Genomic DNA, 25,275 nt, shown 5'->3' on the forward strand with positions numbered 1-25,275 from the left:
TCTTCCTCAGTGGCTGCTGCTTTATTTTACTGAGGCAGGATCTCACAGGAACTTAAAGCTCTCCAGCTCTCTCAAGGTGACCACCGCACTCACTATCTAATACTTACCTGAGTCCTGGGGCTCTTACCTCCAGCCTTCATGCTTGCAAAGCAAGTGATTCAGTCACTGAGCCCTACCTCTTTTAAGTTTTGTCAAAAAGGATGTGTTGGAAAATTACCTCAATAAACCTTGGTCTTTTTAAAAGCTTTAAAAGTAAAATGTAACACCCAACTAAATTAAAATCTGTGTCATATACAAATTTAAAAAAAAGAGGGGCTGGGGATTTAGCTCAGTGGTAGAGCGCTTACCTAGGAAGCGCAAGGCCCTGGGTTTGGTCCCCAGCTCCGAAAAAAAGAACCAAAAAAAAAAAAAAAAAAAAGAGAAACCCATTTTATCTGTTCAGCATTTACTGATTGTCTCTCAAAGATAAAACACTGGAGATAGCAGGCAACTACAGACTGTGGAAACAGAGAGGTGTGAGTGGGCTAAAGCGGAGGTGAGGACATGAGGAAGGAAAACAAGATGGTGGTGACTAGTGCAAGCTACTGGGGATATAAGCAGACTACATACGCTCTGTCTGCCAGCCCTTTAAAGTCAAATCACAGGATGAAAACTACCTATCAACTTTAAGATGTTAAATTGTCCCAACAATAGAGAAATCAAAATATTTTATTCAGTGATCTCACATTCTAAAACCGGTCCCTTCAGAAGTTTACACAAGTGAAAATGATCAGCAGTTAAAGAGCTGACCATGCTTTTTCTGAGATAAACCAATCCCCTGAAATCATAACAGAGGCTGACCTGGTAGCATAGGGTCCCAGGCACCACCCCGAACCAGCTTGCCTAGAAACACCAAGGGGCTCAAGTTAAAGAACCAAGAACCAAGCACAAATCTCAGGAGCATTCAAATGGTCATATAGCATTTTTTGAGGGCATCTTTGTCTCTGAGGAGTGTAGACTGTGTCATTCAGGAAGGGGGCCACTGTACTGAATACCTTGATAAACTGAGAAGTTTACTAAGTGGAAAGAGGCAGGAGGGTCAAGGACTCAATGTCGTCTGTGACACATAGCAAATTTGAGGCCAGCCTAGACTATGTGCAGCCCTGTCTGAAAAGAAAAGTTTCTGAGTGTTAAGGAGTCAATATTTCATTCAAAAGAGAAATACACAAAAGCAAAAAACAAAATATTTCATTCAAAGATTCTGAAAGATTTGAAATTAAATAACTTTCAAAAGAAATTTTTGTTGTTTTAGGGAAAGAAACAGTTGGACAGGGTCTCAATATATAACCCAGCCTAGCCTCAAATTTGTGGCCCTCTGCAGGCCTTTGATTCCCAAGTGCTGAAATTTATAGGTGTACACACCTAGCTCAAAAGAAAGCCTTACTGATCTGAAAATATTGGACAAATGTGCTAGAGAATTGCCAATTTACAGCCCTAGAGTTGTACAGAAGTGACTAAGGGATGACGGCCTAAAGAATCTTCCATAACCTTCTTGCACTTCAGAAACAAACCAAATAGGGGTGGGGTTGTAACTCACTTGGTAGAGGGCTTGCCTAACTAACATGTATGTACAAAGCCTGGACACACTGGATGAAATTGGGTATAGTGGTATATGCAGGTAATCCAAGCACTGAGGTGGGGTAGGTTAGTACGATCAGAAGTTTCAATTCTGATTCTTAGAACCATGTGAACTGCTCTTGTACACCTTGTCATAGAACTAGACTGGTAAAATATTAATTCTTTTTTTTTTAAAGATTTATTTATTTATTATATATAAGTACGCTGTAGCTGTCTTCAGATACACCAGAAGAGGGCATCAGATCTCTTTACAGATGGTTGTGAGCCACCATGTGGTTGCTGGGAATTGAACTCATGACCTCTGGAAGAGCAGTCGGGCGCTCTTAACCGCTGAGCCATCTCTCCAGCCCTAAAATATTAATTCTTATGGCATAGCATTTGTTGAAGGACTTGACAAAGCAGACTTTTTATGCTCTAACTAAACTGGCCTATGGACTAGAGGTACAGCTTAGTGGTGAGTCAATGCCCTTTCCTACTAGGCAGAAGGTCCTGAGTTTGGTCCACAGCACTGCCAACAACTGTAATAAAATCAACCCATTTCTTGTAGATTTAATGTTTCTCTTATTTTTTGTTGTTGGGGTGTCTGTATGTGTATAAAAGTGCTTGTCATGAAAGCCAGACACCTGAATTTACTCTCTGAATCCCAAAGTAAACAAATGAACATTGTCTTCTGATGGCCACGCATGTGCTGTGATACAGGTTCTCCCATAACTTCTCATATACATATTAATAAAAGTAAAAATTTAAATTCAGAGTCAGGCAGTGGTGGCACAGGCCTTTAATCCCAACACTTGGGAGGTAGAGGCAGGCAAATCTCTGAGTTTGTGTCCAGCCTGGTCTACAGAGTGAGTTCCAGGACAGCCAAGACTACACAGAGAAACTGTCTCAACAACAACAACAACAACAACAACAACAACAACAACAAAATTCAGTCCATAATTCTTCATTTGCAATACTGAAGTGTGAAAAACCCTTAAAACTAAAATCTCCCATTAACTTTGGCAACAAACTTATTGCCCCCCCCACCCCCGATCTGTCTTAACAGACCCAAAACTCAGTTGTCACTGATGTCTGTCTCTCCCAAGTCTTAAAGTCTCTGCTGTTTTGTTTTTCTGTAACCATTAAAGTATTAAATGAATCAAAGATAGAAGTGTGAAGAACGAAGTGATGGCTCATCCTTTAAGAGAACTGGCCAGTATTCCAGAGGACCTGGGCTCAGGTCATCTATCTCAGTACCCATACACCTAACTCAACACCCATACAGTAGCTCCACCTGAAACTCCAATTCCAAAGGATCTGATGCCCTCTTCTGGCCTCAGATGGCACTACATACATGTAGTGCACAGTGCAGGCAAAATACCACTTACTAAGAAAACAAACAAAACAAAACAAAACAAAAAACCAAAACAAAACAAAAAAGGAGGGGCTTGAGAAATGGCTTTGTTATAAAGAACTTATGCAAGCATAAGGACCTGAGCTCAGATCTCAGCACCTACAAAAGTGTACAAAGGTACTGTACACCTGTGATCCCAGTGTTGGATGGTGGGCATAGGAGGGTCCCACTGGTTTATCTGCCCAGCCAATTTAGCCAAATTGGCAAGCTCTAGGTTCAGTGAAAGGCTATTTCAAAAACTAAAGTGGAAACCAATATATAATAATAATCTATAATGTATTGTATTATTTATTATATTATGTGTTATAGATCTTTTAAAAAATAAATGTTTTATTAGGCTGTGGGTATATTACTTCAGGCCCCCTGCTGGGCTGTCGAGAAACATGGCATGCATACATTCATTTATGCACTTTTAGGACATCTAGAATGCTCTTAATTTCAAAAGTTATCCAGTTTCCAAATTTCTGGATTACAAACCTTCCTTTCCTCAGAGAGCAACAAGGCCTGGTGGCATAGGCTTGAAATTCCCCTACTTTAGAAGCTAAGGCAGGGTTCCAAATTCAAGATCTGCTTGAGTTTCAAAGTGAGTTTAAGGCTAGCCTGGACAACTTAGAGAGACTTTGTCTCAAAGCAAGAGATAAAAAGGGACTAGGCTAGAAGCTCCTAGAAGTTAAGATACCAGTGAAAGAACCCCAAATTGGGGTGACTCTCGCTCCAGTTTCAAGAGCCCTGAGGCAGGTAAGGAGGGGTTGAGAAAGAGGGGGGTCAGGATCATGTATTCCCCCTGCTTCACCCACAGGGGGCGGACTGCTCTATAGGATCTCATACGGTGTCAGCTTAAACCTTCCGGGGGTGTTCCGAGCACGGAACAGGGCGAAGGGAAGGAGAGCTGTCCAATCTTTCCCGCCGGTCTCTAAAGCTAATTTAGTCAAGGTCTCTTTTAAGGTTCTATTCATTCTTTCTACCTGTCCTGAGCTCTGGGGCCTGTAAGCACAATGTAATTTCCAATTAATCCCCAGCTGACTGGCCAGCCCCTGACTTACCTGGGCAACAAAAGCAGGTCCGTTGTCAGACCCGATTACCTTGGGGAGTCCGAACCGCGGAAAGATCTCTTCCAGTATCTTCTTGGCCACCACTTGAGCTGTTTCAGAGCGGGTAGGGAATGCTTCTACCCAGCCTGAGAAGGTGTCTACGAGCACTAGTAGATATTTATTACCATACCTGGCTGGAGTTATTTCTGTAAAGTCAACTTCCCAATGAGCCCCCGGTCTATCTCCCCTAAGCCTCTTGCCATGGAGAGATGGGGGTCTATTGGGGTTGATGAGAGCACAGGCTTGGCAGCTCTGTACTACCTCTTGGGCTAAGTCTGGTAATCTCTGAACATAGTATTGAGAGGAGTTCACAAGCTCTATCAACTTCCTTGTACCTAGGTGGGTCAGACGGTGGAGGTTGGTTATGAAGTCGTGTCCCTCTTTGTTTGGGAGGACTTGTTTGCCACCTGCTGTCTCTGCCACACCGCAGGGAGAAAATCCTTATACCCAATCAGACCGATGAAATTCTTCTAGCTCTTCTTGGGTATATTGGAAGCTAGAGTCTCTTAGGTTTGGGGGAAGCTTTTCGTTTATCACTGTCAGAATCACGGCCCCAAGCGTGGCCTGTTTGGCGCTGGTGTCTGCCATACGGTTACCTCTGGCCACAGCATCCTGTCCCCCCTGATGTCCGGGACAGTGGATGATGGCCACCCTTCTTGGGAAGTGTACTGCCTCTAGGAGGCTGAGGATCTCATCTTTATTTTTAATCTCTTTTCCCGCGGATGTTAAGAGACCTCTCTGCCGGTAGATGGCCCCATGGACATGTGCAGTGGCGAAGGCGTAGCGGCCGTCAGTGTAGATGTTAATGTTTTTTCCTCCAGCCAGTCTCAATGCCTGAGTGAGGGCTATTAATTCAGCCTTCTGGGCTAAGGTGCCCTCAGGCAGTCCACTGGACCAGATGGTCCTTTTCCCATCCACCACTGCCGCTCCCGCCTTTCTCTTTCCTTCTACCAGGAAACTGCTGCCATCTGTGAACCAGGAGGGGCAGCCCGGTAGGGGGACATCCGTCAGATCCTCTCTGGTACTAGAGGCCTCAGCCAAAATGTTGGCACACACATGTATTGGATTTTGACCTGTTGTCTCTGGGAGCAGCGTGGCTGGATTTAGGATGACAGGAGCACCAAAAGAAACTCTATCATTTAGCAGCAGACTCTGGTAGTGAGTTAGGCGGGCATTAGTTATCCACCTGTCTGGGGGCTGCCGGATGACGCTTTCTAAAGCGTGTGTGGCTATGATCGTTACTGGCTGGCCTAGGGTTAATTTATCAGAGTCTTTTACCAGAATGGCTACTGCCGCGATGATTTTGAGGCAGGACAGCCAGCCGCTAGCCACAGGGTCTAGCTTCTTGGAGAGGTACGCCATGGGCCGTTTTCAGAGACCCAGGGTCTGGGTTAGCACTCCCTTTGCCACCCCCACTCTCTCATCTACAAACAGCATAAAAGGCTTGGTTAGATCAGGCAGGACTAGAGTGGGTGCAGTCAATAAAGCCTGTTTGATGGCATCAATGGCCGCTTGATGTTCGGGCTTCCACTGGAACTCAGTCTCTGACCTGGTCAAGGTGTGGAGGGGGGCAGCCAGCACGGCGAACCCAGGAATCCACAGCCGGCAGAACCCGGCGGTGCCTAGGAATTCCCTCACCTGTCGAGGTGTCTGAGGTACAGGTATCTGGAGCACAGTCTTTTTCCGGGCTTCAGTGAGCCATCACTTACCATCCTTGAGGATGTAGCCCAGGTAGGTCACCTTGGTGAGGCACAACTGCGCTTTCTTCGCCGACGCCCGGTATCCCAGACGGCCTAATTCAGATAGTAATAGTTCAGTCCCTTTTTGGCACTCACCCTGGTTTTCAGCCGCCAGAAGAAGGTCATCAACGTACTGAAGGAGAGTTAGCTGTGGGTTGTTGGTTCGGAAAATCGTCAGGTCCTGATGTAGAGCCTCATCAAAGAGGGTGGGTGAATTCTTGAATCCCTGTGGTAGTCTGATCCAGGTCAATTGTCCAGAATGTCCTGTCTCCGGGTCCTTCCACTCAAAGGCAAACAGATGCTGGCTGGTAGGATGTAGTCTCAGGCTAAAGAAAGCATCCTTGAGATCTAAGACAGTATACCATGTTCTCTCTAGTGGCAGAGTGCTGAGGAGGGTGTAGGGATTAGGCACTCTGGGATGTACATCTTCTACCCTTTTGTTGACCTCTCTCAAATCCTGGACGGGTCGATAGTCTCTTCTTTACTGGTAATAGCGGGGTATTCCAGGGTGACCGGCATGGGGTTAGAATGCCCAGTTGTAAAAACTTGTTTATATGGGGCCTGATACCTTCCCTTGCTTCCTTGCTCATAGGGTACTGGCGCACGCTGATGGGGGCAGCGCCCGATTTGACTGAAATCACTATGGGGGGAACTTGGGAAGCCATCCCAACTCCCCCGGTCTCTGCCCAGGCCTCAGGGAACTTGGAAAGCCACCACTGTGGGTTGTTCACCTTCTTACCTTTCTCATGTATGCAGTATTCGTCGGCCAAATTGAAAGTCAAAGTCCATACTGGCCTGGGGGAATGCCACTTCACTCGGAGTCCTTCCGATGAAAACTGTATTTCGGCATTCATTTTAGTCAATAGGTCTCGACCGAGCAAGGGTGTGGGACACTCAGGGACTACTAGGAAGGAATGTGATACCCGGCCAGCCCCTAAATCGACGCGGCGAGCCGTTGTCCATTTGTGTATCTTCATGCCGGTTGCCCCCACCACCATACTGGTCTTGTCAGCAAGCTTCCCCAGGGGGTGTTGTAGAACTGAAAACTCTGCCCCCGTATCTACTAGGAAATCCACGGGGGTTCCCTCCACATCTAAGGTTACCCTAGGCTCAGGGAGGGAATACGAGCCCTGACTGTCCTAATCATCTTTGTTTCTCAGGGCAAGTGTCTTGGGACCCCACATCTTTTCCTTTTTGTTCAGACAGTCCTGGGCCCAGTGTCCTCTATTCTTGCAGTAGCGGCACTGGTCTCTATCTACTCTTTTCCAATCTGGTGAAGTCCAGTCGTTCCGATGGCGAGGGTTGCCCAGGTTCCCTTTCTTTCTCCCTACATTCTTGTTTCCTTCAGGTACTACTGCGGCCAGTATTCGAGTTAAATTCTGGTCCCTACGACTATCTCTCTCATCCTCTCTCTTCCCTTTCCTTTCTCTCTCTCTCTCTCTCTCCTCTCTCTCTTCTCTTCTCTTCCTCTGTTTCTCTCTTATGGCACACTTTCTCTGCTTCCTTGACTAAGTCTCTTACTGTAAGATCTTGTAGGCCTTCCAGCCTTTGCAACTTACACTTGATGTCCGGGTAGGACTGGCCTTTAAAGGACATGGCTACCGGTGCCTGCTGTCCCTCAGACGTAGGGTCAAAGGGAGTGTACCTTCGATATGCCTCCAGAAGCCTTTCTAGGAACACAGAGGGGGCCTCTGTGGGCCCCTGAAGTACTTCTCTTACCTTGGCCAGATTAGTGGGGCGACGAGCTGCCCCTTTGAGACCTGCCACAAGAGCCCGGCGGTAAGTGGTCAGCCTCTCCCTACCTTCAGCCGTGTTATAGTCCCAAGGGGGGGCGGTCTAGGGGGAAGGTAGCGTCAATGAGGTTGGGCATCTGGGTCGGGGTTCCATCTGGTCCCGGGATGTGCTTCCGGGCCTCTAGGAGGATTCGCTCCTTTTCTTCGGTGGTGAAAAGAACCTGTAAGAGTTGCTGACAATCATCCCAAGTGGGCTGATGAGAGAACATCAGAGACTCCATGAGATTGGTTAAGCTGGAGGGATTTTCAGAGAAAGAATCATGGTTAGTTTTCCAATTATAAAGGTCGGCCGAGGCAAATGGCCAATACTGTAAGGGCTGGAGGTCAGGGGGATCCACTGGGGGGCCGTAAGCCCTAAGTGGAAAGGTAGGGGCTGAGGAAGGACCATCTGGACTGGTTCCGCGCCGGCTTCTAGTACCGGCCACGGGGCCCTCAGATTTATCATGTTGATAAGGGGGTGGAGGAGGAGGACTGGGCGCCGACTGTGTGGGTACATCTTCATCTGGAGGGCCTTCAATGTCAGGGTATATTTGAGGAGTCGTCTTCTTCTCCGTCTGCGGCTCCTGTGCCACCAATATACTCGAGGATGGGGATGGGGATGCCCAGGACCAGGGCCTCAGCCACGGGGAAGGGTCAGAAACGAGGTTCTCCCATACCACGATGTAAGGGACCTGATCTGGATGAGATCCAGGTCCAGGCTGGAAAACAATCTTTTTAATTGACAAAATAACAGTTTTGTCCAGGGTGCCCTCTGGTGGCCAACCTACTCCAAACGTCGGCCACTCGGACGCGCAGTAGGTCTGCCAGCGTCCCTTTCTCACTTCCACAGACAAATTTTGGGGTCTAGTTTTAACTTCTGACCAATGGTTCAAAGTCTGGCTCAATGGAGTGGACATGGACTGTCCCATTGTGAAGAAGGAAAGAACTAAACACAAAAAATGAAACTCCAAAAAGAAACAACAGTACGTCTACGCACGTTCGTCCGCGCCTGGATTGATATATCCAGCCGGACGCAACCTCGGATGGGGTTGGGTCTCAAATCCACCGCCTGCGTAGGAGAAGTTCTCCGTCTCCCTGATTCCGGAAAGTCACAGTCAGATCTCTTTGACTGTCAGTTGCCGGATCCTTCTGACAAAATTCGGCTCTTGGAACGTCTTCCAGAGCTGCAGCCTGCGGGACCGGGGCGTCCCCCCTTCCGCTGCCCGAAAAATTTACAAGGGCGGCTGCACGGAGTAGAAATACTGCATCTACTCCCAGGCGCCTGTACAGGGTGGGAATCCTTCATCCACCCCCCGAGTGCAAACCTGTACGGGATCCCCGAGTGCACTCTCAACTCAAACCTATATGGGATCCCTGAGTATACTCTCAACTCAGACCTTGTTGTTTATAGTTTTTGAGACAGGGTATCTCTGTGTAGCCCTGGCTGTCCTGGAACTTACTCTGTAGACCAGGTGGTCTTAAACTCAATCATGCACCACCACGCCCAGCTGTCTCATACATTCTTAGCAATATATTTGCATCTAATAGTTTACTCATTAGAATATATTATTCAATCAACTAGGAGTGAGTTTAAAAAAAAAAAAGAACAAAGCTAGGCCTGGTAATGCAGGTCTGTAATATTCCAGTCCTGTCACAAGCTGAGGCAGGAGAGATGCAAACTCAAGGCCAGTCTAGGCAACCTCTTCTCAATCTTAAAAAACAAAAACTAAAAAGATACCAGGAATCCAGCCAAGTGGTACAGCATTTATGCAGGAGGCTCTAGGTTCAGACCTTAACTAGGTAACTATTGTCTTGTTTAGAGGGCAGAACTAAAGATTATAAAGACAAGGGATCTAAGAGGTCTACACAGAGACGGCATAGCAAAGACTCAGACACAAAAAGTATGTCAGCTGGGTTTGATTTTAAAGAATCAGGATTTTACTATCTTGCCCAGATTAGCCATGGAGCCTGGACTCAAACAACCCTGCCTCAGCTTGTCAGCAACCAAAACAGGTAAAAACCCCTGGCTTTTAGAAAACAGAGACCCCCAGGTGGGGGGTCAAGAACCTCTGTAGCTCTCCTTCCCCCCCCACCCCCCACCTCGCTTCTTGAAAAGGAATATGGAAACAATTAAAATAACTACTTCAGAAAGTGCTGTAGAGGTTAAGTTTATTAGCCACAAAATTTTAGGGCATGTAAATGAAGCTCTTCAGAAAAGGCCAAATTTTCTAAGTGCATAGAGAAATTTTATTTTATTTTATTTTATTTTATTTTTTGAGACAGGGTCTTTCTACATAGCCCTGGCTTTCTGGAACTCACTATGTAGACCAGGCTGGTCTTGAACCCAAGAGATCCACCAGTTCTGCTTCCCAAGTGCTGGGATTAAAAGTGTGAGTCCCACACCTGCCAGAATTAAAGCAGGTAAATGTAAAACTGGAATGACTGGGGGGGGAAGAACACTAAAAGTAAACTTTAAAATATATGAACAATCGGGGCTGGAGAGATGGCTCAGTGGTTAAGAGCACTGACTGCTCTTCCAGAGGTCCTGAGTTCAATTCCCAGCAACCACATAGTGGCTCACAACCATCTGTAATGGGATCTGATGCCCTCTTCTGGTGTGTCTGAAGATAGTGACAGTGTACTCATATACATAAAATAAAGCATTTAAAAATGTATATGAAAATTGAATACTTAACATGATGTTTAAGGAGATACTCAACATGGACCTTGCTATGTAGACCAGACTAACTTCATACTCACAGAGATCCACTGCCTTGGCCTTCTTTGCTAAGGCATGTGTGTAGCACCACAAAAGGCTAAAATTGTTTCTTAACTTCTGATCAGGAGGAAGAGCAAGAATAGCTTGTATTTATTAATCATCGATTCTATGATTGGCCATTATGGAGTCTCTACATTTTCAAATTTAATGTTTATCAGTATAGCTATAAGGAATGAATATCAGTATTAGCTATACGGAAAGGTTTCATTGTAACATTTTATGCCTGTGTAAAACTTTGATCCTATTCACCTCCCATTATCTACTTTACCAACAGTCCCCTTCCTATTTTACGCCTGCCTTGTGATCCAGGTGCTGAGGATCAAACCGGGATAGGCAAATGCTCTACCACTGAGCTGGAAGTTCTGCGTGAATGCATACTTATCATTCTCCCATTAATTTTCCTGTGAATATAACTTGGTTCTTCATGACTGACTACTCGATTGTGTGTATCTAGCATTTTTTCTTTATCCATTCATGTAGACAGTCACCTAAACTGATTGTATAAATTAAGCCTTGTGACAATTGGTGCAGTTATAAAGGTTTGTAAGCACCTTTGTTTTACTTTTTATTTTTGGTTTTTCAAGACGGGGTTCGCCTGAAGTCACTCTACAGCAGAGACTGGCCTCGAATTCAAAGATCCCTTGCTTCTGCCTCCTGAGTTCTGTGCTTAAAGGTGTGCACCACCACTGCCTGCTTGGTACCTTTATGCTGATTCAATCCTGTGGGTATTTACCTAGGAGAATCATTCTAATTTTGCTTTCCCTACAGCTACTCTGCTCGCATAGTACTTAAGGATATGCCCACAGTACATTTCTGATGAGTTATTTACACTAACTTATGCGGTTGGTCTTATGATTCTTAAGATCAATTCTGTGTAAACGACATCCCCCGTTTTCAGTATATCCTGATCAAGTTCACCCACATGGGCCACTAGTTTTTTTAAGACAGTGCCCTCATCTGGGTTCGGTCCCCAGCTTCAGAAAAAAAAGAAAAAAAAGAAAAAAAAAAAAAAAAGACAGTGCCCTCACATAATCTAGGTTGGTCTTGAACTCACTACGAAGCTGAGGCTGTAGGCCATCAGTTTTGCTTACACTCATTTAACACACATTACTGAAAGGTAACCACGTACAACCCTCTGTTTTCTTGCCATAACCGGTGAGAACTCTAAGCTGTAGAAGATGACAGCTCCCGCAAAGGGAGGCAACTCCCTCGCTCTCCAGAGTCGTGATAAGCAATTACTGGTTGGGCGAACTTTCCTTAGGCCAAGACAAGGTATTGGGTGTCCTCTGATCCTGTCTCCTATGTGTAAATCTGGGAAAGCGAGCTTTTGCTAGTGTAAGGAACTACTACCCCCAAGACTCGGAAAGTGTCTGAAAAGGGGGCTGTGCGGGAGGAAAGCTGAGGGCCTTCCTAGGCCCTCAAGAACAGCGTGGCACAAAAGGCCCGCCGCGGCCGGCCGCCTCCAGGTGCATCTCGGGAAGCGCCGGCCCCCGCGGCCGCTGTCTTTGGCACCCTCACACCGGTTCACTCCGGACAGGGATGGGCAAACGCCCGAACACCTGCCTCCAGGAGCCCTTCCTCTGCTTTCGCGGCCTGGGGGGGAGGGGGGGTCTTTGTTCCCCGAGCGGCGTCCCGCCACCCGACTGTGTGAGGAGTGTCACCCACAAACCCGGCCTGGAGAGGCGCAGGGCGCGGAGAGGTAGTCGGAGCCCTGAGCTTAAGTGCCCGGATCACGCGCGGCGCGGGGCGGTCCGCCACGTCCGGGCCGCGCTCGCAGGCGGGAGGCTCTCCCGCGCAGGCGGTTCGCGCGGGCTCCGCAGGGCGCGCTGGCGGCGGGGCAGGGCAGGGCGGGGCGGGGCGCGCGGCCGGGGCGCGCACGTGGTGCCGACCGTCCTGCCCTTCGGCCAGGTCCCCGAAGACTCCGCACTCCTGCGGATGGGGAGGGCTCCCACTTCAGTCTCGAGAGGTGGTTAGCGCCAGGAGTCTGCGGAGAAAGGCTGCGCGCGGCGCAAGAACTTCCCGCGCGGGCTCCGTGAGGGAGCCGTAGGCAAGAGCGGAGTGGCCGCTCGGCGGGGCGCGAGGACAGGGTTCACACGTACCTAGTCCAGGGGCTGAGGCGCCTTCCGGTGTGCGGCCGCGGCGAGCAGCCCCTCGTCGCCAGGCGGGTGGCTCCGGCTCCGCACGTGGCGGGCGGCGCGCTCCGGAATGTTTACATTCTGCGGCCGCTCCACGTTGTGCTGCCGTCCTTTCTTGCCATTGGCCAGCTCCTCGGCCGCGGCTTCGCTCCTCCCGGAGGGGCGGGCCCTCCGGCTCCCGCTCCCCAGCCTCTGAGAAGATTTGGGTGCCCCCCTCCCGTCCCCCCAGAGGCCTGGGCGGGACAGCGTCGCCTCCCCCTAAAAGCCGAGCTGAACCGCAGCCTGACACCCCGAGATCCAAGAGCTATCGTGAGGGGAACGGGCGTGAACTGGAAGGCTTGCGGGCGTCCGCGGTGGGCCACTAACACGGGGGAGGGGCCTCTCGGACGCTGCAGCCGCGGCGCGCGCAGGTGAAGCGCCGAGAGGGGCGGAGGAGCACGGTCCGGGAGGGCAGCTGTGCGGCCACTCGGCGCCCGCGCGCACTGAGGGCAGGGCGCGGCGCGCGCGGGCGAGCTGGGCGGGCGCGGGCGGGGGAGGGGAAGGCGCCGTCCGAGGTGTCAGTCTGCGGCGCATGCGTGCGGGGCGGTCCGGGCCAGGCCTATATATTGAGTTGGCGCCGGCGCCAGCTGAGCCGAGCTGAGGAGGGTCTGGCGCTGAGGAGGTATTGGGGACAGGGGTGTAGGGGAGCGAAGGGAACCTCATCTGACGGGAGCCGTGGAAGAGGAAAAATGGGGGATGGAGTGGGGACAAGGGATAGGAGACTGGAATTAAGGGGTCCCGAGGTCGGTGCCTGTCAGGAGGCCAAGGGGAGGCACGGGATGGAGTGTATCCCCAAATGAGAGGCCACGAAAAGCTTCTCTGGGAGCGTCTCTGTCCATCCTCATTTTGGGAAGGTCTCCCGCGTGGGAGGATTAAGGTGTGGGTCTCTTCACGGAGAAATTCGTAAGCCCGGTTTTCTCCTTTAACACCCCCCCCCAATTTCCTTCTGCTCTTTTGAAATTGAGGTCCCATCACCCCTGCAAGCGACACTACCCGCCGGGTGGGGCTGGGAAAGAGGGAAAGGAGCCTGGAGGACGTGACACCAGAAGGTTCCCTCCACCCCCTGCTTCCCCGCCACAGCCGCTCTCCAAATTGGCGCGGAACCGGCTTCTCCACAGCCCGCTCTTGGAGGCTCGGTCAGGCGCCTGGCGGGCTGAGTCCAGGACAAGCCTTTCCCACCCTAGTTGGACTGGGGAGTGCATGAATGACCCAGAAGATCGGGCTAAAGGGTGCTAGGGTCCTCTGCACATTCCTTAACGCACTCACGTTCCCACTGGCCATTCAGCTAAGGAAATGAAAGCATGGACGTAAAGTTACTGAGATACTAGTGTATTTCAGAAGATAGTGCAGTGTTTCTTTTTAAAGGTTCAGGCCACCTTCTGGTAATGTTAGTTTTAGTTGGAACTTGAAGATTATGGATGACTATGTTCTTGATTTTACTTTTCTTCTCCCCCATTTAGAGGTTTCATAGGCCTCAAAGAAGAGAATGTCAAGACGCAGGTAACACTGTTAGTCTGGGAGACATGTTTCAAAATTTGCTGCTGCTTTTGAAATATCTGACTTACTAATTAAACGTCCTTTCTAAAATTCATCACAGTAGCCGTTTACAAGCTAAGCAGCAGCATGCCCGGCCCAACCAGCCAGACTCTCCACAAGAAGCCCAGATAATTCAGGCCAAGAAGAGAAAAACAGCACAGGTGATGTAAGGAACAAGAGGGAGAAAGGGAAGAATATTCCTTGCTTGAGACCTTAGTTTACATCTTCTTTTCTATTCTCCAGGATGTCAAAAAAAGAACAGAGGAGATCACCAAGAAGCATCAGTATGAGATTAGGGTAATGCAGAACTGGCCTGGGTGGGCTGGGGAAGCGTAAGAGTAGAACGGTCTGTTACTGCCTTACAGTAGGAAGAGTCTAATGATCTTAGAGGTGAACTTGGAGGGGTTCATGTGAGCCTGAGTTCTACAGCTGCAGGGTAGTTGGCCTAGAAGCAGCTGGCTCCCTTTTGTACATCCCTCCCTTTTGGAGCTGGCTGGTGTACCAGGGCCCGCCTCTATACTGCTCTTTGTTCACTTTCTAACTACAGTGGAGGGCCTGATCGCTCTGAGCGGGCATGAAAAGGATGTGAGGTCACTGTCAGTGTGGCACCCAGGCTTCAGTGTCCCTTCCTATGTGCTAACTTGGAGATGGTAATTTTCCTCTAAATGACTCCACTTGACTAGATCTTTTGATGTTTTTGCATTCAAGTATTAGAAAACACTTTATAAAGTATCCTATTCTAGATTCCGAGAACAACTACTCTTGAAATTATTTTACTTTACAAATGCATTCGTTATTTCAGTACTTAATGCCTTGTATTACCAGGCTTCCTTATCTAACTGATGGAGACAAATATGAATTATATAGCTTTAAAAATTAAGTATGAACATCAAATTGGCTATCATTTGAGGATGCAGAACAAAGGCAAGGTTTCTTAATGCACTTACAGGTTTTTCTCTTTCTGTTTTGAAATGACAGAATTGTTGGCCACCTGTACTGTCTGGAGGAATCAGTCCTTGCATTATCATTGAAACGCCCCATAAAGAAATAGGAACAAGTGACTTCTCTAGGTTTACAAACTACAGATTTAAAAATCTTTTTATTAATCCCTCACCTCTGCCAGACTTAAGGTAAAAAAATTTCAGTAACTTTATACCAAATGTTTAAGTGGTAGAATTAAAATAATGCTGTGTATTTTCTTTTGACTTTATTATAAGATAGGGAAACTGTTTGTTTGTTTGTTTTAGTATTTCCCTGAGAAGTAAGCATATATCATTCTCCATGAGACAATATCTGCAAATGATAGCAAGTGATAGAGTTAAAACCCAAACCTGGGTTTTACTTCACTTGTTTGGGAAGTGCTTCCAGACATAGCGGAACTGAACTCCTTTTTAAATTGTAGTTTAAATTTGTCTAGTTAAAATGAGAACACTTTTAAATGAACAGCAACCCTACTTCTTACCAAGTTTACTATCAGTTATGATATGACTAAGAAGTATGGCTTATAGAAAATATTTATATAGTAGTTGACATTTGACTTGAATAAGCAAATTAATGGAGTCAGACAAACTATCTCTGTGCCTGATACTAAGTTCCACCTTAAAAATTATAAATGATGCTGTTTATATTTTCAAGTGTTGAAACAATGATCACTGTGATCATATGCTTACGTTTACATATACATCTATTTTTCTAGCCTTGCTTTAAGAGTTACCTTGCTGGGTGGTAATGATGCATGCTAGCACTCAGGAGGCAGAACAGACAGATCTCTGTTAATTCAAGAGCAGCTTGGTCTGCAGAGTTCCAGGATAGCCAGGGCTGTTGCACAGAGAAACCCTGCCTCAAAACCAGTTATCTTAAACCATAGCTTTTATAAATTATAAAAAATCAGATTGTGTAACATTCCTGAGATTTACCAGTAAGGTGGAAATCTTTCCATTTGTAATTGCAAGGTGGAGCTGGAGATTTGAAACTTGTACTTACGCTATTGTAAACAGAACTTGGATAGGTCACAACTATAAATTATGTGCTTTCTCCCCCACCCCTCCCCATGTAGCTGGGCATGTTCACAGGAGGTTTGGCAAAACATGCTACAAAAGGAAAGCAGATACGTGCATGACAAACATTTTGAAGTTCTGCATTCTGACCTGGAACCACAAATGAGGTCAATACTTTTAGACTGGCTTTTAGAGGTATGTTCTAAAAGATAGAAATTTCTGTTGCACCGAAAAATATTTGTATGGGTATGTACTTCCATGAGACGTCAGAGTATGTTGTCCACACCTAAAGTAGAAGATGACTTGATTTTTTTTTTCCCTTGTAGTAGTAGGGATTGAACCCAGGGCCTTGTATGCTAGACCAGCGCTGAGCTATAACCCCAGACCTTTTATAAGAATAAAATCAGGATTTGGGAGCATAGCTCAATGGTAGCGTGCACTCAGTACCAAAGCAAAGAGTAAAATCCTAAGAACACATCTAAAATATAATCCAAACTAAAATCAGAAATCAGTGATGTCTGTTAGATTTCTTTCCAGTTGAGGGTACTCAAGGTAAATGGAATGTAGCATTGACTAGGTTTTGTATACAAGCATACAAAGGACCAGCTTAGGCTTCAGAGGACACCAGACATCCTTTTTCTGCCATGAATTACCCCTGGGCCTTAAGCCCTTTACATCGTATTTAGCTTCCTTTATAATGTGCTCTCCTGTTCCTTTCAGAAATACTCTGTATTCCTGGGTATGGATGGTAGAATATCTCTGTAATCCACTAGGGCTGAGGCAGGAAGATTGGGAGGTGAAGGCCAACTTGGCCTAAGTTCCAGGTCAGATGGATTACACAGTGAAACCTTGCATCAAAACAGAAAAATACACCATTGATTTAAGGGAATATCAGTAATTCTGAATGCCTATACATCTATGCAAACATTTTTTCTTATTTGTATCATTGTAAATTACTTGATGTTAAATTGGTTTTCTTCCAACTCTGGATTATCTGCTCTGTAGTCTGATGGGAGATGGTGGATTGAGGAAAGAAGATTTACAAATTTCAAGCAAATCAGGGCAGGTTACAGTGATATGCCTCAAAATAAGGGGCAGGTGGGGTTATATGCTTAATGGTGAAATGTTTGCCTAACACATGGTGAAGCCCAGGGTTTAATCCCTAATATGGGGAGGAAGACAGGGTGAACCTCTTGGTAGATAAAGGTACGTATAGCTCAGAAATGTTTCCAAGACTATAAAATGAGATCGTTGTCCTTAAAAATGATCCACTGTTAGTATGGAAAGGAAACAAAAGTTGGGTTTGCCTATTTTCTTTTCTTTTTTTTTTTTAAGTCTCCCCGCCAGGGTTTGCCTATTTTCATTTGGGGGATTTTAAAATTGAACATGAGGTCCATTTCTAGTAATAATGACATCAGTATGGTTAGGTATTATGTTAACTAAAAGTTTTACTTTGTATACTGACACAAATATTTTCAGTCTAAGTATGTAAAAAAAAAGTTTATTGTTTGAAAAATCCTAAAGGTATCTCTTTGAAATACAACATCTATTCCTGATTTTAAGATTTTACTTTTATGTGTAAATGTGAGTGCAGCTGCCCAAGGAGTTCAGAAGACAGGCATTAGCTCTATCATTGAGGTTATAAACAATGGTGAGCTGCCTAAACTCTGGTTCTAGGAACCAGTACAAGCAAGTTCTTTGCTACTGAGTCATTCTCCAGGCATCACATTCCTGATTTTCAGAAAGGTAGATAATTGGCAACCCATTTCATGGAGTAACATTGAAAATTAAACTTTCCTTTAAATGTGAGAATGGCAATATTTATTAGCAACAACAGTGAAACGTGAGGGCAATTCCCACTAACTCGGGAAAAACATGAGATCTTATCACCAATGTTACTAAATTAGCCTGTAATAAAATATGAAAAATAGTAACTTCTGGAAAAACTGTAAAACTAGGAAAGCGAGGACAACAAGCTCGCCCTGTCTATTAGTCCATGTCAATCCCTCCCTTATGTTAATAATGGGCATCCTGAAAACAAAACAGCCTCAAAGTGGCTCATAATTTGGTATAGTAAATATGACTTTCTATTTTGGATAAATTCTGGAAATAATGTTGAATATTTGGTTCTTTCAGGTCTGTGAAGTATATACTCTTCATAGGGAAACATTTTACCTTGCCCAAGACTTTTTTGACAGATTTATGTTGACACAAAAGGATGTAAATAAAAATATGCTTCAACTCATTGGGATTACCTCATTGTTCATTGCTTCCAAACTTGAGGTGAGTTCTTAAATTTCATGGAGGTAAATTTACTGTAAATTTAGTTTTTAGGTAAATACATCAATCTCAGGATACTATAATTTTCTGAACTAAATCTTTATGGAAAAAGAAGTTTTATTCTTTATAGTGGGGATATAAGGTCAATGTTACATAATTATATAGCACCTGTTTAGAAAGTAAACAATCAAATGAAAGAAATATGCTGAGTCAGAATAATGGTCTTCAACCTCATTCTGCTGCTTGAAGATGACCTTATTGTTCCTGCCTCAGCCAACCAAGTGACAGGACTACAGGCTTATATGCAGTGTCTCTTACACATTGGACAAGCACTCAACTAAATGAGCCACATCCCCAGTCCAAGACCCTATTTGTTGAATGTCTTGTTTTAGTCTGATCACCAGGCAGTATTAAAAAGGTTACTATTTCTTAATTGAAACAGATTAAGAGTGGAATACAAGATCAACTCCAGAAAGATAAACCTTGAAAATAAGTACAATAGTAACAGATAATTACATACCAAAAAATTTTATGCGTTTTTCTGATTTAAACTATTTTGTGAAGCTGTCCTTAAACCTGAAGCATTCATATATATATATATGTATAATTTTCTGTTTTTATTTACATTGTGCTTAATAAAAAAATTTCTAAATTAAAGGAAATCTACGCTCCCAAGCTCCAAGAGTTTGCTTATGTCACTGATGGTGCTTGCAGTGAAGTAGATATCTTAAAGATGGAACTCAATATATTAAAGGTAATAATTATGTCCTTCTTTGATTGCAGTTTTATAATATAGCAATTATGAGTGAACTTTGGATAGAAGAGAAAGCCAAACTTAAGGGCCAATGAAATGATTCAGTAAGCTAATGGGACTTACTGTCAGGCAGGCATGACAACATATTGATCAATGGGGAACCCACATGATGTAAAAAGTGTCTTTTTAATCTTCACCTACTTGTCACATCATGTGCCCACCCCAAATTCAATATAATTTTTAACAAAATTTTAAGAAGAAACAAAACTGGGGTTTTAGTCTGAGCATTTAATTCTAAAAGGTTAACACAAAGATAGGTATTGGTTAATGATTGGTAGAGAAATTTAATTAACTTCTAAACTCTTACTATGTACATTTTATATACACACACACACACACACACACATACATACACATATGTCATAATTAATGGGCATTTTAAATTTTCATTGACAGGCTTTAAAATGGGAACTTTGTCCAGTAACAGTCATTTCCTGGTTGAATCTTTTTCTCCAAGTTGATGCTGTTAAAGACATTCCTAAGGTTCTTCTACCTCAGTATTCTCAGGAGACGTTCATCCAAATAGCTCAGGTATTGACCCCGTTATTGAACACATAAGTCATGAACTACACAACACAATGGCATAGTGAGATAAATCTTTGTCATCAAGAAAACGTTTGACCCATAAAATTCTATTTCAAGTATTTACATTGCTTAATAATTCTAGAAAAAGATCTAATTTTTAGGATTTGGGATTAAAATAAAAATCTCTTTGATATGAAATGGGGGAAAACTATGTTTTCAGCTAGTTGACTTTAGGCTTTTTGTTCTGTTTTTCAAGACAGAATTTCTCTTGCAAGAGCCCCGGCTGTCCTGCAACTTTGTTCTGTAGACCTTAGCCCCAGAGTCACCTGCCTCTGCCTGGCCTGCTGTGCTTTAATTCTGATTAAATTTTCCTAGGCCAGCATATTCTAACAGAGTAACTAAAGAGGTTGAGGATTCCATTCTTTACAATAAGTAAGATTTGAAGGCTGTACTTCTGTGAAGACAACCTTTAATTTTATTCTATGTAGGATGTAAAATTGACATTTGGTGATGAGTATTAAGTCATTTGGATTAGAATTCGTGTTCTAAATCTGTAAGTCAACAGTTGTGGAATATTTCTAGTATTTAAGTTTTAATATTCCTATCCCAGAATTTTGAAAATGCTCCAAAATTATAATTTTTTAAGATTTATGAGTACACCGTCACTCTTCAGACATACCAAAAGAGGGCATCAGATCCCATTATAGATGGTTGTGAGCCACCATGTGGTTGCTGGGAATTGAACTTGATGTCCTCTGCAGGAGCAGTCAGTGCTCTTAACCACAGAGCCATCTCTGCAGTCACCAAAATTGGAATTTTTGATTGTGAAAAATTCACACTTGACTTCAGTAATGGTCACAAAGAACAGGCACATTAAAACTATTCTATAAAATTGAGTATCTATGTATAAGCATGTATATAAGTGGACTGAGTTCCGACATGAGTTCCAGCTCCCAAGAGATCTCATATACTTATAAATACCTCAAGATTCCGAAACACCCAGATTGGAAAATACTGGTCTCATGTATTAGATAATAATCTGTGGTAGCATTTCACTTCCAACTCCTCCAGTTTCTACCACCACCTTGACTGATGTGTGAGTACAAATACAGTTTTATTCAGTGACAGGCCATTAACTTAACCCTCTGAAATCTGGCCTTTACACCAGATTTCACTGCTACTTTTCCTGCATCTAAAGGCCCTGTATAACATAGCAAAGCTACTACTTTTAGATTTCCTTGCTTTCCACTGCCCACCTTGGACAAGGAAGGAAGATGTTCTTTGCTTTATGAAAGTGTTACCTAATTTAATCTAGATGAAGTGCTCGCCCTTCTAATAGTTCTCACTGTGTTCCTACAATCCAATTGTTTTTATTCCCTTCCCTACAATCCTGAGACTGGGTGGTAGCTTATTTACTTTAGAGTTATATGTAAAATTAGGGACATATTTACATTTCTCTTAAATTACTTTTGCTTTTTCCTTGTCAGCTTTTAGATCTGTGCATTCTAGCCATTGACTCTTTAGAATTTCAATACAGAATTCTGGCCGCCGCTGCCTTATGCCATTTTACTTCCATCGAAGTGGTTAAGAAAGCTTCAGGTAAGACTATTTTGTTGATTTCTCACCTGTTCACAACTTTTAATGGAACTTTAACACCTTACCAAACACAAAATAAAACAATTTAGTTAATTTTTTTTTTTTTTGGTTTTATTTTGCTAGAAGTGCTTAACCCTTAGTGTATTTCCACAATCAGAAAAATAGAACTATTTGAAGCAAATACCAAAATTCTACTTTGTATGAATAGGCACTGGGTTTTAAATCTTAGAAGTGAGCCTGGAAAGATGGATCAGTGGTTAAGAGTACATACTGCTCTTAAAGACACAGGTTTGATTCCTAGCCCTCAAATCTAATTCTAGCTCCAGAACATCTAACACAGTCTTCCGATCTCTGGGCACTTGTGCACACGTAACATATTCACATAAGTTATAAATTTTTAAAGCAAACAAGCCCAAAACAAAACAAAACAAACAAACAAAAAAAAACCAAAAAAACCAACCCACACTCAAGAGAGTCGGATGAGTAGCAAAAGCCTGTAATCCCAGCACTGGGAGGCTGAACCAGAAGGGAAGCCAACCTGGGCTACAGAATAAGCCTTGAGAAAACTATCAATTCTTTCAGCTTTAGCATCATGTAAGAAACACAGTTTGATTAACGCTGTATTAACTTTTTAAATGTAGGTTTGGAATGGGATGACATCTCAGAATGTGTAGACTGGATGGTGCCTTTTGTCAGTGTTGTAAAAAGTGTAAGTCCAGTGAAGCTGAAGACTTTTAAGAAGATACCCATGGAGGACAGACACAATATCCAGACACACACAAATTACTTGGCTTTGCTGGTATGGTTTTTGTTTGCTTTATCTTTCACTGTTTTTTAAAATCTTGCTATTTAGTTAAGTCCTGAAACTAATGGAGCTGAAGTTAGCAAAGTTTAGCTAAGGTCTGAAACTAGTGTCCATTACTACTTAGACAGTTATATAGGATGATAAAGGGGGAATTAAAACGTAAGGGAGATAATTAACGCAGTCTTGGTGATATGGGCCTAGGGTGCACACTAACTAGCACTAGAGAGGATGAGGCAGAAGGATCAACACTGGCCTGGGCCACATAGTAAGACCCTGTCACAAGAAAAATATTACTGTTAAACAGCTTAAAAATCAAGACCAGCGGGGTTGGGGATTTAGCTCAGCGGAAGAGCACTTGCCTAGCGAGCGCAAGGCCCTGGGTTCGGTCCCCAGCTCCAAAAAAAAAAAAAAAAAAAAAAATCAAGACCAGAAGCCCAGACAAGAAATTAGAACTTTTTGTTGTTGAGACAGGGTTTTACTGGAATAGCTATATAAACCAGGCTGACCGCTAACTCAGAGATCCCCCTACCTCCCAAATGCTAGGACTAAAGGTGTGTACCACCACCACCCAGCCAAGATAGAGTCTTAAATTAAGTTTGGATAGAAACACATAGGTAGAAGTCTAGTTTTACTGCATACTTGTTTTATCTTAACTGTTAATTACTAAATAATTCCTTCACGTGTACAGAATGAAGTAAACTATGTGAACATCTTCAGAAAAGGAGGGCAGTTGTCACCAGTGTGTAATGGAGGCATTATGACACCACCGAAGAGCACTGAGAAACCACCAGTAAAGTTCTGAGGTTAACACATTGGAATGATGGAGAGTCTGATACAAATGAGTTACAGGGAAGTAGTGCTGTGACTATCCTTGCCTAAGGAGTTACACTGCCATTCTTTTATTTAAAAATTATGTCAATTTGGCACTAAATGCCTAGGATACACAAAATCCTGGGTTCAATCCCCAGCACTACAAAAGAACAAAACAAAAAACTTCAAAAAATTGGCACTAAAGAAATATTTCCTATAAAAGAGAACTTGTTTACAAATGTGACTTCACTCCCAAGAATAGTGGATGGAAGCCAACAACAATGTGTGCTATAGCAGCTGTTTGTTTGTGACTGTGTTTCTTTACAATTCAGTGTTACTGTGTTTGTTTTGATGAACTAGGAATTTTATCATTGGAATATGGACTAGACTAGTGCTACCTTAAAGGATACATTAGCTGACACAGGAACTTTGAATCTAGATTTTATATTCTTAAATTCCTATACTCTTGAATGGTGCAATTTGTTTTTTGAAAATAAAATTTAAGCTTAATTACAAAGATTGTTTTGTAATAAAGTGGCTAATTTATCTAAAGCTGTAGCAAAACAATGATAAAACTTGAATTTTTATGAATGGTAAAGTTCAATATGTTTTTAACTAGTTTGTTTGCCTTAATATTTCTTAATCACTAAGGCACTGAACCAAATGTTTAAACTGTGCTCTAAATGGGAGAACCAAAGAAATTATATACAAGATAAATGCTTTGGCTTCTTCTACTCGGGGGGGGGTTTTACTTGATAGAAAGGTTGCTTTATAATCCTTTTGTGTATCACAATTTGGGTAAAATTAAACACTTTTTCAAACTATATAAGAAAGTCACTTTATTACACTAAGATATCCCTAAGGCGCTTTATGTTTGTAAAACTGGTGGTCCATTTTTAATATTATGAGATGAGGACTGTGTCAACATGGTAAAACTTAACATATGACCTAAACTTCTATTTTCTTATGGCAGAAAAATATTAAATGTATACTGACTCCTAGAAATTTATTTATTTAAACTTGCTGTATATAGAATAGCTACTTATACATTAAATATTTTAAGTTAGCCTTTGAAAAGGAAATTTGGGCCTAAAAAATGTTAATTTCATTGGATAAAAGTGGTACCAGACTGCCAGATTATCAGACATGTGAACCTTTGTCTCTCTTTGAAAAATTATAAACTATTGTTAAGATATGAAGTTTTTGTATACTTTTTGTTTATAAACTAATTTGTTTCAGTTTGTTTTGGTTAAAAAGAAAGCACCACTAAATTGTACATATGTATTATATAAACTTAATCTTTTAATACTGTTTACTTTTAGCCCATAGTTTAAAAAATAAAATTAAAAAAAATTAACTAACTGCTTAAAAGTAAAGTTTTGCCATTGCTTGTAGAAACTTCTTTTTCCTTCTCTGTGCTGCCAGCTGTAGTACTTCTTCAGGGTTGCTTGCATTCAATTCTGTTTGGCCAATGGCTTTGATCTTAAAACAGAAAAGTGTTATTAGAAGTTTGGAAAAATTTTGTCATAGTAGTACACATAAGTCAAAGTTAAAAATAACTAAATCAAATTAAAAACTACAGAAAAAAATGACATTATTACATTGATCCACTTTTAAAATTTCTTTAATTTACACAGTTACCTGGGACATTTTCTTACACTAAATAAATTTCTGTATGCTTATGTGACTGCGTATAAGATGGTTGTCTTAGTACCGACATCTTTATAGTTAAACTAAGTCTTCAACAGAATAGGTTGGAAGAAATCACAAGTCATGTTTCATAAATGTGCAAAGTAGCTATGTTCTTGGAAGTAATTGGAAGCACCATGAACTACTAAATATTCATAGTGGTTTTCTGCTAAGTTTAGAAACTAAAAATCTAGTTTTGTGTTAAAAGACTATCTTAAAAGTTATAATTAGAACTTGCTGGATCAAGGGATGCATGTGGGCAAAGGCTGGTAGTGGGTGGTAATACCTTAAACAAACCATGGTATCTCAGACAATTGGTAAGGAAGCCCAGGTATTTGAGAGAAATCACACTTCATGTGGGTACTGTAAAAATTGTAAAAGGATTAATAAGGAATAATGGGGCTGAGTGAACAGCCCCGAGACAGAGCACTTAACTAACCCATATCCACGAGGCCATGGGTCTCTCTTTCTAGCTCTGTGACCAAAAGAAGGCCCAAGGACTAACTTTAGAAAATGAAATGTAGGGGGGTTGGGGATTTAGCTCAGTGGTAGAGCGCTTGGTTCGGTCCCTGCTCTGAAAAAAAAAGAAAAAAAAAAAGGAAATGTAAGGACACAAAGGAGGTAACTACAAGAAAGCATAGAGCTATAGTGAGGGGTG

The 25,275-nt window shown here is 43.3% G+C and overlaps 3 protein-coding genes across 9 annotated transcripts in view; 1 reads left to right on the forward strand and 2 right to left on the reverse strand.

Moving 5' to 3' along the window:
- The window catches only part of LOC148005674 (uncharacterized), a 57,086-nt gene extending 43,240 nt beyond the window's left edge, over positions 1-13,846 (reverse strand). Inside the window, exons 1-2 of the mRNA XM_087551560.1 lie at positions 13,832-13,846; positions 12,491-12,830 (exon numbers count right to left, since the gene is read on the reverse strand). Coding sequence (XP_087407686.1) covers positions 12,491-12,830; positions 13,832-13,846 — 355 coding nt within the window. The remainder of the gene's footprint in view (positions 1-12,490; positions 12,831-13,831) is intronic.
- Positions 12,700-24,618, forward strand: Ccne2 (cyclin E2). Of its 7 annotated transcripts, none has more exons than XM_087549654.1 (12): positions 12,700-12,936; positions 14,026-14,065; positions 14,163-14,262; positions 14,345-14,398; positions 15,080-15,231; positions 16,158-16,293; positions 18,235-18,381; positions 19,037-19,132; positions 19,589-19,723; positions 21,205-21,316; positions 21,955-22,112; positions 22,807-24,285. In XM_087549654.1, the coding sequence occupies exons 2-12, from the start codon at positions 14,052-14,054 to the stop codon at positions 22,918-22,920; spliced, it is 1,218 nt and encodes a 405-aa protein (XP_087405780.1). In that variant the 5' UTR covers positions 12,700-12,936; positions 14,026-14,051; the 3' UTR covers positions 22,921-24,285.
- The window catches only part of Ints8 (integrator complex subunit 8), a 47,321-nt gene continuing 46,256 nt past the window's right edge, over positions 24,211-25,275 (reverse strand). Inside the window, 1 exon segment of the mRNA NM_001427841.1 lies at positions 24,211-24,410. Within this exon segment, the coding sequence (NP_001414770.1) occupies positions 24,294-24,410 (117 nt within the window). The 3' untranslated portion in view covers positions 24,211-24,293.

This window comes from Rattus norvegicus, chromosome 5 (genome assembly GCF_021556685.1).
Source record: "Rattus norvegicus strain SHRSP/BbbUtx chromosome 5, alternate assembly SHRSP_T2T, whole genome shotgun sequence".
In the NCBI taxonomy this organism is placed as follows: Eukaryota; Metazoa; Chordata; class Mammalia; order Rodentia; family Muridae; genus Rattus; species Rattus norvegicus.